The following is a 17,733-nucleotide window of genomic DNA, read 5'->3' as shown; positions in this document are numbered from 1 at the left end:
CAGTCATATATATTAACATAAGTGTGTATCTAGAATTGAGATCTAGGTACATTATAATATTTTGAACATAATTAATCATTAGTGGTTTACAAATTACAGTAGACATGTAGTTCAGAGTGGTCTTTATTTACACACTATAGAACAATTTGGATGATAGATGGCGAGGAGTGTCCCTTACGATAAGAGTTATAGATTTATTATATAGATTTATGATATGGTGTCAAGAGCGATGTTGTTTGGCATTATGAAAGGAAGACACTTTCAAGATTTATAATTTTACTTCGTAGCTATATTTTAAATTATTTATGATTACGCTTTGCATTGTAGAGTCGTAGAGTCCCTCTTAAACTAAGAAACCTAGCATAGTGTATTAACATTAAATAATTCTAAGATAGTAATGTGTGTATGTGTATGTGTTATGTGCGTCTATATCTGTGTTTGTGTAAAGTATTAATCCGTCAGTCCTCGGATCACAGACACAATAGAAAATCTATTGTGTCTCGGCCCGATCGGGCCGCTCGGTGGTCAATGGATAAAATAAAATAACAAATAAAAATCAACAATTTATTCAACTACCAAATCAATAATAAGAATACAGATTCCGGCCCGGGTAACCGCCATAATATCCTCTGCTGTAGTACGGCCGGTACGAGCCATAAGATCCGTAACCGTTCCCGTAACCGCCGCCGTAACCGCTGCCGTAACCGTAGCTAGGGTATTGACCGTAACCAGAGTAGTAGGGACGGCTATAGAGGTAGCCCTGGGCAAAGCCGAGGGCTACCATCAGGCAAGCGAAGATTAGGACGGATTTCATCTGAAATTAAGTTTTATTGTGATGAAAATCAACAAAAAAATACGTTTGTTTTCATCACATTTAAAAGCATGTTTGTCGAAAAAATAATGTATTTATTAGTTTCTAATAAATTTCACATTTCACTCATTTTGCTTGATTTTTGGAGTTCATTTTGGTATTTTTTTGCAACGATGCAAATACTTACATCATTCCGAAATAGATAAATAATATTTTTTTATCAGCATAGAACATAATAAAGTAAAAGTATTTTAAACGTTTACTCAAATAAAAATTGAACACCTTTAAATATCTCTAAATACTGTAGAATTTTTCTAATAATGGTTAATAATATTAAAAAAAAAATCTTACCTTGACACCAGTTTTCCACCAGAAACCAATGTATTATAACTAAGGATGAAATAAATTTCCTTATATATATAACATTTCCTAATTATTACATTACTCAGCTATCAGAACAAATCGATTGCTTCATTAAAAGACGATCATACAAAGTGGAAACGTCTTATTTTAAAGATATCATATTTAAAAAATGCATCTGGTAATTCCCATACAGATAATTATTCCTAAACTAAACAACATTAATATTATGAGTTCGTATAACGATACAAATATTAAAAATATTTTACTAGTAGGTACTGTAGTTTACTAAACACTATAGTTGCACTAAATACTATGCTAACAATGGCTAACAATCAAGGTCTGTTTGTAATAGTTTAGTATTTTAAAACATTGTTTTATATTTCAGTGGGTCACTTACATTCTTCAATTAAAATATGTTTTAACAATACTACACTAAAAATAACAAACCTTTTATTTTATTTCATTAAGGGCCGATTTTTCAATCCTTGGATAAAACTTACCCGTCCAATAAAGTATCACACGATAATATTAAAATGTCACCTGTAAACATTGAGATAATATTACTACGTATGGAGGAGACACCACGAACAAAATCTGTGCGCCATTTTTTTGCTCTAACTAAGTTTTAAAAATTATTATCTAGTTAGGTACTTAACGATGAAAGTTATTCCTTTGCACTTTTCCGTATTATTTGTATTATTTGTGCAATATCGTAACACACACGAAGGCATGTTTGATGCGTTTCACTTTAAAACCATTAAAAAATACCGCTCAACATACGTTGAGTGGAACATAAGTGATGTAGGCGGTGTCGTCTCCATATTAATATTATCTCAATGGTTACAAACCGTCAATTCCATCAATTTTCTAGAACGTTCCAAACTATTGGAAACTTATGCATAGACGTAGGAAATTTTTGAATACTACATGTGGTATTCGGTAAAGAATAATAAATACGATTCATCTGTACTAATATAATAAAGCTGAAGAATTCGTTTGTTTGCTTGAACGCGCAATCTCAGAAACTACGGGTCCGATTGGAAAAATTATTTCACTGTCCTTCCTCGATAAAGTGCATTTATCGAGGAAGGCTATATTATAGTGACGGAGAAATACGGGCAAAACAGCACGGCATAGCTAGTTAAGAATTTAAAAAAGTTATATTTCATGTTTTTTGTAGGTAGGTAAATTATTGCCTTTATTTTTGTTAAGTCATATATCCTTAAACATAAGTGTGTATCTAGATCAACTAAAACATAATTAATCATTAGTGGTTTACAGTAGACATGTAGGTAGCTCAGAGTGATCTAGTATTTACACACTATAGAACCATATGGATGATAGATGGCGTGGAGTGTCCCTTACGATAAGAGTTATAGATTTATTAGATTGCTGATATGGTGTCATGAGCGATGTTGTTTGGCAATATGAAAAAAAGACGTGGGGCACTCGGGGACTGCCGCGGTAAAGCTATTGCATGCTATGCCTTCAAGCCACACCTCCGTGCCCGTCGGAGTGGGGAGCGTGAGGTTTTTTCGTTACGGAATTTCTCGATTCGGTCGCCGCGCTCAAGACCCGCGATAGAAGCTGTAATTGTGCTTTTAGCGTATTTTCAATTGTATAATGTAGGTAGAGTCACTACGGATTCAGAAGATTAGCTCAGTATTTTCACATTCATTAAAAGGAGATGGAAATATATTTAATATGTGTAAGTGCAAGTGTATCTGTGTGTGTGTGCGTCTATATCTGTGTTTGTAAAAGTGTTTTAAATAAAATACCATCATTAAAAATCAACAATTTATTCAACTACCAAATTAATAGTAAGAATACAGATTCCGGCCCGGGTAACCGCCATAAGATCCGTAACCGCCTCCGTAACCGCTGCCGTAACCGCCGCCGTAACCGCTGCCGTAACCGCTGCCGTAACCGCTGCCGTAACCGCCGCCGTAACCGCTGCCGTAACCGTAGCTGGGGTATTGACCGTAACCGGAGTAGGGACGGCTGTAGAGGCAGCCCTGGGCAAAGCCGAGGGCTACCATGAGGCCAGCGAGGATAAGGAGAGATTTCATCTGAAAGTTAGTTTTATTAATACACATTAGCAATAAAAATCAGCAGTGAATTTGTTTTAATCGTTTGTTTTATCTCATTTAAGCGGTTTTGTCGCAATTATGTGTTTATTTGTTTCTTATTTCACATTTCACTCATTTTGCTTAGTTTTCGGATTTCATTTTTGTATGTTTTTTGCATGTTAAGAATAAGAATAAGCATATAATACATTTATTAGAATCACCAAAGTACCACCACCACATAAAAAAACAATAACAAAAGCACTCTTAAAGACTATAGAAAATAACAGGGATAAAAAACAAAAAAAAAATTAATAGCTAAAAATCTATTATAAATATTTGTGTAGCGACTGGTGACCTAAAGGGTAAAGCCACTCAGCATATGCTACGCCGCACCATGGTCGGCATAGCGCTGGTTTTCAGGGCCCAACCTGTGTATGTAATACATATATGTATGATGTCATACTGAAAAACAGTAAATCCATACTAATATTATAAATGCGAAAGTCACACTGTCTGTCAGTCTGTTACTCAATCACGCCTTAACTACCGAACCAATTTGCATGAAATTTGGTATAAAGATATTTTGATACCCGAGAAAGGGCATAGGCTACTTTTTACCCCGGGACATAGGATAGGTTTTATCACGGATATCCCACGGGAACGGGAATTATACGGGTTTTTCTTTGACTGCGCGGGCGAAGCCGCGGGCGGAAAGCTACTTATATATATTTATTTTTATGTAAGCTAGTGTCACTAATGTGAACATAAATGTATTGTTATATTTTAGCATAAAATATTTTTTAAAATGTATATAAAAATTGAACACCTATAAATATCTCTAAAAACTTTAGCATTTTTTTATAGTACAATATTTAAAAGACAAAACTTACCTTGACACCAGTTTTCCAACAAAAACTAATGTAGTTTGACGACAGAGTAAATAAATTTCCTTATATATAAAATTTCCTAATTATTACATTACTCAGTTATCACAACAGATGGATTGATTCATTAAAAGATGATCATACAAAGTAGAATTATAGTTTTTTTAAAGACATCATACTTCACTTCACTACATAGTATAAAACAAAGTCGCTTTCTCTGTCCCTATGTCCCTATGTCCCTTTGTATGCTTAAATCTTTAAACTTAAGTAACGGATTTTGATGCGGTTTTCTTTAATAGATAGAGTGATACAAGCGGAAGGTTGCAATTTATAATTTAGTAAACTATATAACTTTTTTTTTACGTGGGGAAATCTTCCAAAGATACCTATATCCCACGGGGAAGGAGCCGTGGGTTATGTCGGATTCTTACCGACTAAAACCCCACTGTGTTCCGTCGAGCCGCGCAGTTAGCCGGGGCCGCGCGCTGGTACTCAAATCGACGACCCCAGTGCACTAAATACTATGCTAACAATCAAGGTTTGTTTGTAATACAGTTATAAAGAGTTATATTGTAAAACATTTTTATATTTCAGTGGGTAAATTCACTTACATTCTTCAATTAAAATATGTTTTAACAATACTACACTAAAGGCTGATTTTTCAATGCTTGGAAATGTCACGTAAACTGTCAAATACGGGCAATTAGAATACGTTTTTAAAATGGCAGTTTTATACATTATTCGACCTTAGTATTCGACGAATAAATTTTATCCAAGCATTGAAAAATCGGCCCTTAAAACACATTTAATAAATTCAATGTAAAGTAAGTGTTACAAATATGTATCGATCTTTTATAAAAGTATTCCGTCAATTTTCTAGAACGTTACAAACTATTGGAAACTTATGCATTTAATCTCAAGGAATACGTTCATACGAGTGAGGAAATGAAAACGCTTCGCTGAATACCAAGCAAGGCGTAATGTATTGAACTTTTTATAAAAACATCGAGTTTATAGAATAAATCAAATGTATTGGAGTTGTCTTACGTGTGAATAATATTTATGTGTCGAGGTTTTTACATCTTACTAATATAATATGTATCTACATTTCTTAATAAAAATATAGTATTTTAAAAAAATATTGTTTATATAAGAGTTTTTCATTTTCGTTTTCACCAGTAGAAAGTAAGATAATTTCTGAATAACATACTGCCGGTTTCACAACTTTATTTTTGTACTGTATAACTATTAGTAAATAATTTATGAAAATGTAATCAAAAAGTGTTAAATATGCTATCAGGGTCAGAAAGGGGTGAAACTTAGTTTTACCCAGATAAAATGGAAAGTGAAGCGTTTAATGTAAAATTATGTAGATTGTAATTATGACAAAATTTTCTCATAAATATATGTAATAAAATTTTCACTACAGCATCTGTTTCAAAATAATTTTCCTAAAGAACTACCTAATTTTACCAGTTATTGGGATACACTAGCAATCTATTAACGCATATAAAATGCTACAAAAAAGATTATCAACTCCATAGACAGCCTTTTGAAAGTCAAAATAGTTGTAAAATTGCATTCATTTGAATGGGAACCGAGGCTAGCGCCGATGTTCAGGAAATAACGCTTTCAGCTGAATATCAACTGTTGCAGACTAGATTGAAGTAATACATTCTATACTTGCTTTCCAACCACGACTTGCTTACTATGAAATTTTAGTTATGTTAAGCATTAATCGTATAAATGTGCAATTTCAGTTTAATGATGTGCTTTATGGATATCGAATGTCTAATAGTGGTATTTGTGCATCGTTTCATTACTTGAAGATTAGTTTTTATGGATATAGAAGGAACGTTAAGACGTGGTGTGTGTAAAAAATTGAGATATACCAATTCATGTATTTAAACTATCATATATTTTACATGAGAAGGGAATAGCGAATTGATATATTATATTTTGAATTTATGTGATATATTAACTATAAATTTTTCCAGTTGAAAACTATGCCACTTTGATATTTCGATAATAACAAAAAATGATTATGTGCGGTGTGAGTACATTTTACTAAGTAATGCAAACACACATGATTGTAGACATTGAAAAAATACTTATTAGAGGTTAAAAAGCAACATTCACAGTTGATAAAAATTAAAACAAACAAAATCACATTTCTTATCATTTATTTGATCAAGCCATATCAATTATAACTGTGCCGATTCCTTGGATTTCCACAATCCTCAGGGATACCCAGGGGAATATCCCCCATTGGAATATCCATTACCGGGGTAATCCCCATTAGGGTATCCCCCATTAGAATATCCCCCATTAGGGTATCCCCCATTAGGGTATCCCCCATTGGGGTATCCCCCATTAGGAAATCTAGGATCGTATCGGGGTATGATTACTCGGTTGTACCGCTTGTTGTGATACCGGCGTCTAGCTGATACCGAAGCAAATAAAAACAGGGCTACAGAAATTAGTATGAGTTTCAAGTTCATCTGAAAAAAAAAATATTTGTATTTGTATCTATCTGCTTTGTTATTGCACGTAAGAATATATAAATGGATATTAAAATGGTTGATCGAAGTTGGAAAATCATTCTTCAATGCATTAAAATTAATTTAAGAATAATTTATGATAATAAAAATAAAACCATATACCTCTGTAACAGGATAATCCAAAGAAACAAGCAAACTACCGTAATTTAGTTCTTTTATATCGATTGATATTCTAATGACAGAATATTAAAAATCTATTAACACTAATGTTTTAATCGATAAAGCGATTATGATGTAAACCGTACAAACAAATAAGTTGTTGATATTATAGCTGTTTAAGGTACTATTATAGAAAAAATAAACTCGAATAATAAACTCTTCTTGACCGAATTTTGACTGCAGACAGACAAGCCAACTGCAAGGGAGCCGATATTATACTATTTACATGTACCTACTTATTTCTGTTTTAATTTATCACTAGCTGTTGGTCTTAGCGTAATGATATATGTATAGCCTATAACCTTCCTCGATATATGGGCTATCTAACACTGAAATAATTTTTCAAATCGGACCAGTAGTTCCTGAGATTAGCGCGTTCAAAGAAACAAACAAATTCTTAAGCTTTATAATATTAAGTATCTATAGATAAGCTGATAAAGGGGTTGCCCTTAAGTAATGATGTATAGCCAAAAAAATCAGTACCTAAATACGTGACATCTACAAATCCGGGAAACTGATTTTACTGGCAAAAAGTGTGACGATATTATAGCTATATCACTATATTATGTAGTGAGACTAGTATTTTTTCTTCAGAAATTTAATTTAAATTAAAGGTCTAAAGAGTACTTAGACCTTTTAACTTCGTATCAATAATGATTACTATTATCTAATTTTATAAAAATGACTACTGATTTTAATAAGACCGATTGATGCATAATAATATTATGTATGTCGAACATTAAATATCAATAAGGAATATTGTATACTAATTAGTTTTGTCTTTTGCGTTGTTCCAAGTGGTTGTTAATTAATTATTTTATACCAATAATATCAAGATAAGTATTTTGTGATTTTAAAAAGTGTGAATTATTATTTGAGTTTTCTGAAATATTTATTTTTAAAACATTGAAATGTTTTAAAAATAAATATTTTAACTACGAAATGTCGGTTTACTAACATATCTCTATGAATTTAGTAGCTGTTAACATTGTTCAATTTTAATTTATTCACTCATTAGCTAGAATCACAAATTAGCAAATTAGCACAGTGCAAATTAATTAGTATTTTCACATTAAACAGGCGCTAGGAAATTATTTTCCATTTGCCTGCAAGTGCATGGGAAATCAGTTAGTTCAATTATTATTTTTAATAATTAAACAGTTATAATTTAAATGTAATATGGTGTTATAAGGTTTTTATTCTAATGAGATAATTGTGAAATTCGAGTATATTAATTGCATTGTATGAATAACTCGGAATTAATTTTAAGTTTTGTGGTTACGATATACCATTTGGCAGCGGGACAGATTCGTTTCAGAACTTATTATAGTCCGGGATACATCGCCCATTTTTGCAAGTGATTACTGATTACTATCAAGCTAATTTTTCGTGAGTAGCTTTATTTTGATGAGATGCCCAATAATTTCATGAACGAAACTCTCGATTGTGGTAGCTTACAGAGGTAACAAGGATAAAATTTTTTGATTTGACGGTTCTCAAATATTTATTACGCAATTTGTAGGACAATATGTCTGTTGAATTATATAAGTATTAAATAAGTGAAAATAAAAAAATCAGCTGGTTAGTAATCATATATGATGACTTCGTTATCGATACACATCGGAAAGGGGGACTCTTTGATCAAACCATAGATTTTGTAGGACAAATATTTTTTCGAATAATTTAGATAATTATCTTGAGATTGAACAAAAAAAAAACATTCAGTTAGTAATTAATATTTGAGAACCATCAAATCAAAATATTTTATCCTTATTGGGCATCTCATCAAAATAAAGCTACTCACGAAAAATTAGCTTGATAGTAATCACTTGCAAAAATGGGCGATGTATCCCGGACTATTATTATTTTATAAGTTTAAAATTTAAATGATAATTGCATTAACAATAATCCTCTCTTGTCATCTTGAAAGTATAATAAGTAGCGATAATTCTGTACTTTTAATATACTTAAGAACACAATATAACTTTTATAATCAAACGATATAGTTTTTTTTTTCGATATAATATGTAATATTAGTAAATTATAGAGCAGTTAATAAGTGTTCCTGTCAAATAAATGTGTTTCCCTGATTGATAATTAATTAAAGAACATTTATTTTGTAAGAATCTTTGAGAAAAACTGTAAACCTACAGAAAAAACTTAAGCTGCATCATAATATTATAAAAATAATTTGGAAAATCCAAAAGTGCACGCCTCATAATTTTTTTTTAATAAATATTTAGTAATTATTATTTTTGTTTATTTAATAACAATTAAACCACATCGAATCAGACCCTGAAAAATGAAAGGGTTCTATTCCTGAGCATACTCAAGCGTAAGAGAAAAAAAAAGACTCGATTAGTAAAGTATTTCGGTCGCTATCGTGTTAACAAGAAAAAGGATCCGCACATACAGACACACGGACGTCCAAGACAGAACTTTTTTAAACTGTTTTTTAACTAGTTTAAATAACAAAAATGACATCAAAAATATCATGAACGTTAAAAATAGTGTTTTTTCTTAATATGTGTGTGTATGTATTATCTTACAAGTGCAATGTATGATACATAAAGACATTTTGTTTGAAAAATCAGATGTTTTGCGCGAAGTGACAGTAGTACCCACCTCAACGCTTCGCTTATGAGGCGTGCAATAGCTAACTTTTTTCATAGTTCTATTCTATGTTTTTTCAGATGAAGTATCAAATAATATTATGGCTTGTGGTTGCGTCTATGACGTGGCAATGGGCATCTGGGCATAACCGACCAATTTATGATGATCACACGTCACAAGGACGAGGCTTCTTGCATCAGCTCTTTCATCATCGGCCAGGTTATATTTCGCAAAGACCGATATATCCAAAAGTTAATGTTAATGATTTTAAAGTCGGTTCGCCATTATTGGAAGTGTATAGACGGAGATTGTCTCGTGGTGGTTGGATTAACTCTTAAATGAATGAAATAAAACTGCATATTTTGAAGAAAACATTCAATATTGAACTAATCATGTCTATACCAACCTTAAGTCTATAATTTAAAAATGTAGAGTAAAATCAATCCAAGAAATTCGTCCTTGTATAATTTTACTTATTCTTATTGTCTGTCTGTATGTGTAGGTAGTTATTGTTAGTAAAATGTATAATAAATGTATTTCCTCTTATTTTGTGTTTTATTTTTAATTAAGTAACTCTTTAAGGATGTTTTTTCGTTTTAGCACAAGTTTAAATACATTCGGTCCTACACATTACATTCTTCTACGCAAAAAAGTACAAGCTATCCCTATACTTTTTTTCTGTAAATCATGGATAATATACATAATAAAGAAAAATGCAAGTTCAATTTCAACATTTATTCAAACTACAACTTCATCTAATAATATACAATTCTAAGTGGTGAATTTGATACTCTTCTATAGGGATACATATTCTTCCTTACTGGATACACAGCTTGATTCCAACCACGCTGTATGGGAAAACGGAATGATATTCTATCTAGATTTAGGTTTTCGAATGACTTTTGGAATACACTTTGTAATGGGCGTTGGTATACACTTTGTAACGGGTTTTGGTATACACTTTGGAATGGATTGCGGTATGAACTTTGTATCGGGCTGCGGTACGAACTTTGTATAGGGCTGCGGTATGAACTTTGTATTGGGCTGCGGTATGAATTTTGTATTGGGCTGAGGTACGAATTTTGTAATGGGCTGCGGTATGAATTTTGTATTGGGCTGCGGTATGAATTTTGTATCGGGCTGACGTTTACATTTTGAAATGGCTTGCGAGTTACATTTTGGAATTTATCGCGGTTATTTCGTAGGGGCTCTTCACTTGTACTTTCGATTGGACTACTGTATAAATTTTGAATTGGTTGCTTTTCAATTTGGAAGGGGCTGCGATATATATTTTGTAATGGCTTGCGATTTGCAATTTGATATGTGTTGTGATTAAAACTTTCAATTGGATTACGATAAAACGTTTGAAGTGGGCTTTGCCTATCAATTTGGAAGGGATTGCGGTATGAAGATTGTAACGGGCTGCGGTAGCTTTCTAATGGGTTTTGCTTTACAATTTCGAATGGGCTACGATTAAGAATTTCAATTGGAGTACGATATAAACTTTGGAGTGGGTCTTGACTTTCAAATTGGAATGAATTGCGGTACGAATTTTGTAATGAGTTGTGGTATGAGTTTTGTCGTGGATTTTGACGTTCAATTTGGCTGCGGTATAAACTCTGCAATGGATTACGGTTTACAATTTGGAATGGGTTACGGTATACAGTTTGTAAGGGGATTCTGTTAATAACTTGGAATGGGCGGTATATATTTTGGATTGGATTGCGGTATAACCTTTGTAATGGATTCTGGTAGCCACTTTCAACTGTGTTGCGATACAAATTAGGGTATAAATGCGAAATAGCGAACGGGTTTGACTTCTCGATCAAGTTCTGGTACGATTTTTCGAATGTTCCTGGATATAGAGATGCTGCAGAGGGGAACGAGCTGTGGTAGGCATTTTTGTAGAAATATGAGTTGTGGTTTTCATTTGAGTACGAGAACGGGAAGACGTTCTCGTGTGCTGTTGGCATTGATAGTAGTGGGTTTGTTTGCGGTGTATTCTTCAAGCGATATCTCTGGAGATTTGGCCAGGTATCAGGAAGAGAAGCAGGCTTGTTGTACAGTTGTTCTTGATGGGATGGATCCCATTGATCCCACATTTGTTCAGCCACCGCCGATGTGAGGCATATAGCAATACTTAAAAGAAGCTTCATCTGTAAAAAAGGTAGTTTTATAATTTTCAGAACTGATCATCAACAAAATACAGTAAATATAATAATGCGCTATCTAATTACATTCGTAAACAAATTAAGTAATTAGTTTATAATATTAACCACAGACCTCATCATTAATACATAGAAAGTACCATTTTGCATGAAATGGATATTTTGAACACTATAATCAATAAATACGTGTATTATAACGAATGAATGAGTATAAAATATTCAAATATATACTGAAATATATGAAATAAATTTTATTAAAGGCTTAATAGTTGTATACACTGATAATCCTTATAAAAATCTATATAAACAAAAATTGTATAGGCGGATAAGAATAACTTTTATAATTACTTCAGGGCAATATTAAGGGTATATAGATTTTAGAAGCCTCTTCGAGGACTCCTCAGTTGAGATGGTATTCTTTTAATTAAGCTTACAACCCTCATAACTCTTGAGAAATTTCGATACGCGCCATTTTTATTTGAAAATCAATTTTTTCTTAGTTACTTATTTTATCAACAAACTGAATTAAGTTTGCTGGTATTTAAATAAGTGGTATTTAAGACAAAGTTTAACTGAAAATAGTACTTCATACATTGTAATTGTATTGTATTACAAGTGAAAAGGAAATTCACTGATTTTGTGTGTCTGAGTGAACCCCCGAATTCATAATCATTGGATAATAAAAAATTCAATTAAAAATCTTCAAGCATTTGTTATTTATTATAAGCCGACCTTTTTAAATGTATATTTTTCTATGTAAATCAAAACAATTTCGATAATTTCATATTGTTTAAGATCATTGATCTTTATCTGCGAATTATAAAATTTTAATTCGGCAGATTATTATTCACGAGAATTGAACCGACGGCCTTTTAATTATTATAAACTAGGTACTTACTTATTAACACTTGCGCAAAGTATATTTAAAAAAATAATAGAAAACTGATTATTTTTTTTATGTTAAATATTTATTTAAAATTAAACTTACCTTGAAAGCTGATGTTATGATGAGTGATCAGCTTCTGATGAATAACATTTACTTCCCGGTCTTTTTATATTAAATATAAGTACAAATTAATAGAAATGTGGTTACAAAAATAACTGATAACAAAATTCTGTATCAATCTTATCAAGATCGTTATTTTATCAGTCTATTAAGATGCTCTTTTATCTTGCGACAAATGATCGAATTGTAATTATTACAAGAAAATGAATTTAGTTTTCTTAGTTATTCTAACGAACGTAGTTAGCTCTTCAAAACACTTTTTAGTAAGTCTCATGAAGAAAATAATATAATATTATATTATGTAAGTATTTTATACGGAAATAACCTAATTTTATATCATTATGTATGTCTGTAAACTCAAGTAAATTTTCTTAAAGTACTTAGGAACAAAATTAGGATAGAAACGGGTATTAACTAATTCAATTCTTTTGAGTTTTAAGATATGCATTTTTAATGAAAAGCTCTATTTGTTGTCAAAATAACAACTTTATAATACACTAGGTTTCCGCCCGCGGCTTCGCCCGCGCAGTCAAAGAAAAACCCGCATAGTTCCCGTTTCCGTGGGATTTCCGGGATTGCGTCATTTTCCCGGGATAAAAAGTAGCCTATGTCCTTTCTCGGGTATCAAAGTATCTCCATACCAAATTTCATGAAAATTGGTTCTGTAGTTTAGGCGTGATTGAGTAACAGACAGACAGACAGAGTTACTTTCGCATTTATAATATTAGTATGGATAGTCTAGTAATTGGCCATCCGTCTTTTATTATTAACCAAAAATTCAGGGGTATGATTTTTTTTCGCGACAAATACTAGAATTAGTAATTTCTTATTGCTTAATCAATCTCTGTTCCAAATATCATCAAAATTCGTTGAGTCGTTTAGGTATTTCATCGTAGAGGGACAAATATAATTACTTTCACTATTTTAATATTAGTGGGAACTAGGGATGTATTTATTGCCTTCCTCCGTACTTCTTTTCCTACATCATTTTAATTATAACCTTATTATTATTTTAAACGGGAGATATTGCAGCTTTTAGGAGATTTATTTAACCTTCAATTCCTACACTGTCAGCATTAATAACTTACCTTATCTATACGAGAGATAACCTACAAATTGGAAACCTATATCCGACTAGAGCTAATCAGGGACTCTAAACAAAACATACGACGCAATAACCCGCCTTCAGTCGAGTAATTACAGAAATAAATTCCGTTCAATTTAGCACAAGAAAACATTCAAGTTTAAAAAAGTAATTAAGGAAACTTTTTAATTCGTTTTATTAGAATACGATTAGAGAATACACTTTGCAAATGAAAGTTTTTAATGAACTTAGTTGTTTTCTTGCAATTGTGATTTTTGTACAGTGTTGGGCAATTAAAATAAATTATAACATTGAGAATTTCATTTTAGATTTGCCGTTTTAACTTATTCTATGAGAAATTGTTTTTAATGCTTGCTAATCTAAGCTTACTTGTTCAAACTCAAACTCAAACATTCATTTATTCAATTAGACTACTATTTAGTAGCACTTTCGAATCGTCATTACATAAGTATTTTTAACATTTACCACCGATTCGGAAAGCAGTATCTATGGAGAAGAATCGGCAAGAAACTCCATAGTTGCTCTTTTAAATCATGTCAATATTACATAATATGTAACTTATATCTAACTAAATAATAATATATCATAATATAAATGTTATTCCTCACAATATATAAAAGAAATTCTATATTCTTTACTAGCCTTAACTATTTAAATATAGCCACGTACCTATTTCACAATTCACGTCACTGGTAAAATAGTGTTCGAAATCATTAGTTCTCAACGTTACTTCATAAAATTAAACTTATAAACATCACCTTGTTATATGTATTACTACAAATTAATTATATTATAATATAATTATTTTAATACACATTCTTATCTAAATATTAATTAAATTAATACACATTCTTCTGATTTTTAGCGATATTTGTGTGTAATACTGCTTAAAACTTAGTTTATTATGATCGGTTTCAAACAATATTCTTCCCAAAAACTAAAAGGCCTTGGCGCCAACGACAGTCTGGCACCACTCGAATTATTGTATATTTTGCAACAATTTACACAGAAAGCATTGCCAATTTCGCACCTCCCAGTTTTGGGGAAAATGGCCATAAAACAAATGAAATGTCCCGCTGTTCCCCACAAAAGAGATTCAATTCCTCTAGGAATGGCACTTCACCGGGTTTCTAAGGAAACATAATGTAAATAAAAAAGTTCTCAGTAATATTTTTGCAGAAGCTCCCCGTTGAGTGTTGTCGCTAAATTAGTATTAAATATGATGGAATGCCGGTTTAGATGAGAGTTTTTATTTACTCCAGAAATGTATGGAAATACTCAAATATTTTGTGTTATTCAGAGAGACGTGATAATAAAACGAGTATTAGGGAAATAATATTGCTATAAAAGGTACCATAGTATCATGGAATTTATTCTACACTAGCTTACCGCCCGTGGCTTCGTCCGCTTTGTCTAAAACCTAATAAATTATATACTAAAACCTTCCTCTTTAATCACTCGTTCTATTAAAAAGCCGCATCAAAATCCGTTGCGTAGTTTTAAAGATTTAAGCATACATAGGGACATAGGGATAGAGAAAGCGACTTTGTTTTATACTATGTAGTGATTTTTAGCAATTAATTTGTTTGAAATAAATATTGGAATAACTGTATCACAGTTCTTTATATTTGTTATGTCTGTATGGTTTCCAAATACTCTATTAATCTATTTAACTGTCGATTCAAGTCCTATCAATGTGTGCCAATAATTGGTATGATCAAATTTAATTAAAAAGCATTTAAAAATTATTTTGACAATCATCATGCAATATACAGGTTACCTATATGCATTTCTGCCTTATTGATGTAGAGGCTAGTAATTTTTACTATAAGTAGGTAGGTACCGACTATTAGATCGTGACACCTGTTTGTGTATGTACGTACATTAATATCTATAGGTACGAGTACTAATATTATAAAGTTGAAGAGTTTGTTCGTTTATTTGAACGCGCTTATATCGGGAACTATTGGTCTGATTTGAAAAATTATTTCGGTGTTACATAGCCTATTTATCGAGAAAGGCTATAATATTATATCATCACGCTAAAACCAACAGGAGCGGAGCACTGCGGGTTAAACCGCGGAGCACAGCTAGTCAATCATATATTCAAGATAAGGAATCGGTCAGGATGAATATTATACTCGTTCATTAGGAAATCGAAATAATCCCCTCTAACAGAACACAAACTAAGTTTTCGGACCGGTACGACCGTCGAAACGCAATTACGTTTATGATTGTTCCTGTTACGTGGAATGTGGAGTAATCTACGGAAACCTAACTCTGGGATGAGGCATTTTGAACCTGTCTTTTTCGACTTTACTGACCTAATAAGCAAATGTATACCAAACTTGCTAACTGGGATACAATTTGATATGAGATAAACGGTGAGATGAAATGCACTTCAAATATTAAAACCAAGATTTTATTTATTTATTTACTAAGGTCCATCCAACAGTTGTTACACAAGCAACTCGCTATATAATTACAGTAACTTTTATAATTTTTATAACACAACATTCACAGAAGCAAAAATAAATTAGGCGAAATAATTCATTAGGAAACATATTCTTATATATAAAAATGAATCGCAAAATGTGTTGGTAAGCGCATAACTCGAGAACGGCTGAACCGTTTTCGATAATTCTTTTTTAATTATATTCCTTGAAGTACGAGGATGGTTTTTATGTGGAGAAAACGTAAATATGTACCACGGGCGAAGCCGGGGCGGACCGCTAGTAGTAAAAATATATTTTGATAAATAATAGAATAATAGAAATATAATTAGAATTCTGTTTATCCTAGAAATCAATGCTGTTCAACATATTAATTTAAATAACACAATATGTAGGTACCTTCTTATTTTACTTTTTAGAGAGACGTCCTCTCCTAGCACAACATATGGATAAATATTTTCTTCGCAACGTATAAAAAAACAAAAACTAAAACATCTAGCATATTCGATGCAAAAAATTTTGTCATGTCCTTATGAAAATGAAACTAAATCTACAACATACGTAGAATAACGGATTAAAAACGAATTCACAGAATTGTTAGATTTTTATTTAAGCCGGGAAAATCTGTGTAGAGTTAAAACATTTTGCTGTTGCTAGTTTTTACGAGAAATACGCCAATTTATTTTATTTTAGAATGTACTGGAATTAATCATTTTACTATGGATTTATATTTTAAACTAGCGGTCCGCCCCGGCTTCGCCCGTGGTACATATTTACGTTTTCTCTACATAAAAACCATCCTCGTACTTCAAGGAATATAATAAAAGAAGAATTATCGAAATCGGTTCAGCCGTTCTCGAGTTATGCGCTTACCAACACATTTTGCGATTCATTTTTATATATAAGATTCAAAAAACGTTCTTTGAATAAAGAAAGTTTTGCCGAGGTAAAGAAGTTACTGTTCACACGGAGAATATTTAAAACTATTGGAATTGTGTAAATCTATTCTTTCTCCGTGGTTTCCAATTTACATGTCAGCAGTGTAATTGAATTGAAATAAAAGGAATAGAATGTAGTTTTAGTGTAGTTATAATGTGTGTCCAGCTACTGGATAGGAAAATCTCTACATTTTAGTAAAACTAAATCTTATTCTTTATATCCGAACTTAAAAATCAATTTCGTTGACTAAGTTGTGATGACCACCTTAAGATGTTTTTTCTTATATTACATAAATTATATGGGGAAGGAACTGATATCTTTAATACAGGTTACCTACTCGGTAATCTAGCAAAGATGCCAGTCTTGAACCGTTGATTGATATATACCTATCATTATACAGTTACCACCAAATGTATTTAGCTCTAAGGTTAGGTTAAGTTAGACTGAATAAATGAATTTGAATTTGAATTTGAATTTGAATCTTCAAATTCAATTGCAAATACAATTATATTTGTTCTGTTATCTACTAATTTATAGCAGGAAAACCTTGTTCCTACGGTTTTTTTTACAGCCAGGTTAAAGTTCCTACTACGTGACTAATC

General features: G+C 31.7%; 3 protein-coding genes across 3 annotated transcripts in view; all 3 read right to left on the bottom strand.

Moving 5' to 3' along the window:
- The window catches only part of gogo (thrombospondin-1 like protein golden goal), a 73,348-nt gene that overhangs the window by 44,944 nt on the left and 10,671 nt on the right, over positions 1-17,733 (bottom strand). The gene's annotated exons all lie outside the window — the stretch shown is intronic.
- Positions 551-1,191, bottom strand: LOC149483064 (uncharacterized). The gene is made up of 2 exons (XM_089703229.1): positions 1,163-1,191; positions 551-814 (listed from the first exon to the last, which is right to left on the bottom strand). Exon 2 carries the CDS (start codon positions 812-814, stop codon positions 581-583), a length of 234 nt encoding a protein of 77 aa, XP_089559355.1. The 5' UTR covers positions 1,163-1,191; the 3' UTR covers positions 551-580.
- On the bottom strand, positions 2,958-4,153 carry LOC149483063 (uncharacterized). Its single transcript, XM_089703232.1, has 2 exons — positions 4,134-4,153; positions 2,958-3,243 (listed from the first exon to the last, which is right to left on the bottom strand). Exon 2 carries the CDS (start codon positions 3,241-3,243, stop codon positions 2,989-2,991), a length of 255 nt encoding a protein of 84 aa, XP_089559358.1. The 5' UTR covers positions 4,134-4,153; the 3' UTR covers positions 2,958-2,988.

Source organism: Colias philodice, chromosome 14 (assembly GCF_061535455.1).
Source record: "Colias philodice isolate Cphi_HAF_F1 chromosome 14, ilColPhil1 Martin Lab GWU primary, whole genome shotgun sequence".
In the NCBI taxonomy this organism is placed as follows: Eukaryota; Metazoa; Arthropoda; class Insecta; order Lepidoptera; family Pieridae; genus Colias; species Colias philodice.
Note: the sequence above shows the minus strand (reverse complement) of the source record. Positions and strands in the feature narration are given on the sequence as shown.

Bases quoted from the DNA above. Each gene is read 5' to 3' on its own strand.
- LOC149483063 (XM_089703232.1), bottom strand. From the start codon at position 3,243: ATGAAATCTCTCCTTATCCTCGCTGGCCTCATGGTAGCCCTCGGCTTT.
- LOC149483064 (XM_089703229.1), bottom strand. From the start codon at position 814: ATGAAATCCGTCCTAATCTTCGCTTGCCTGATGGTAGCCCTCGGCTTT.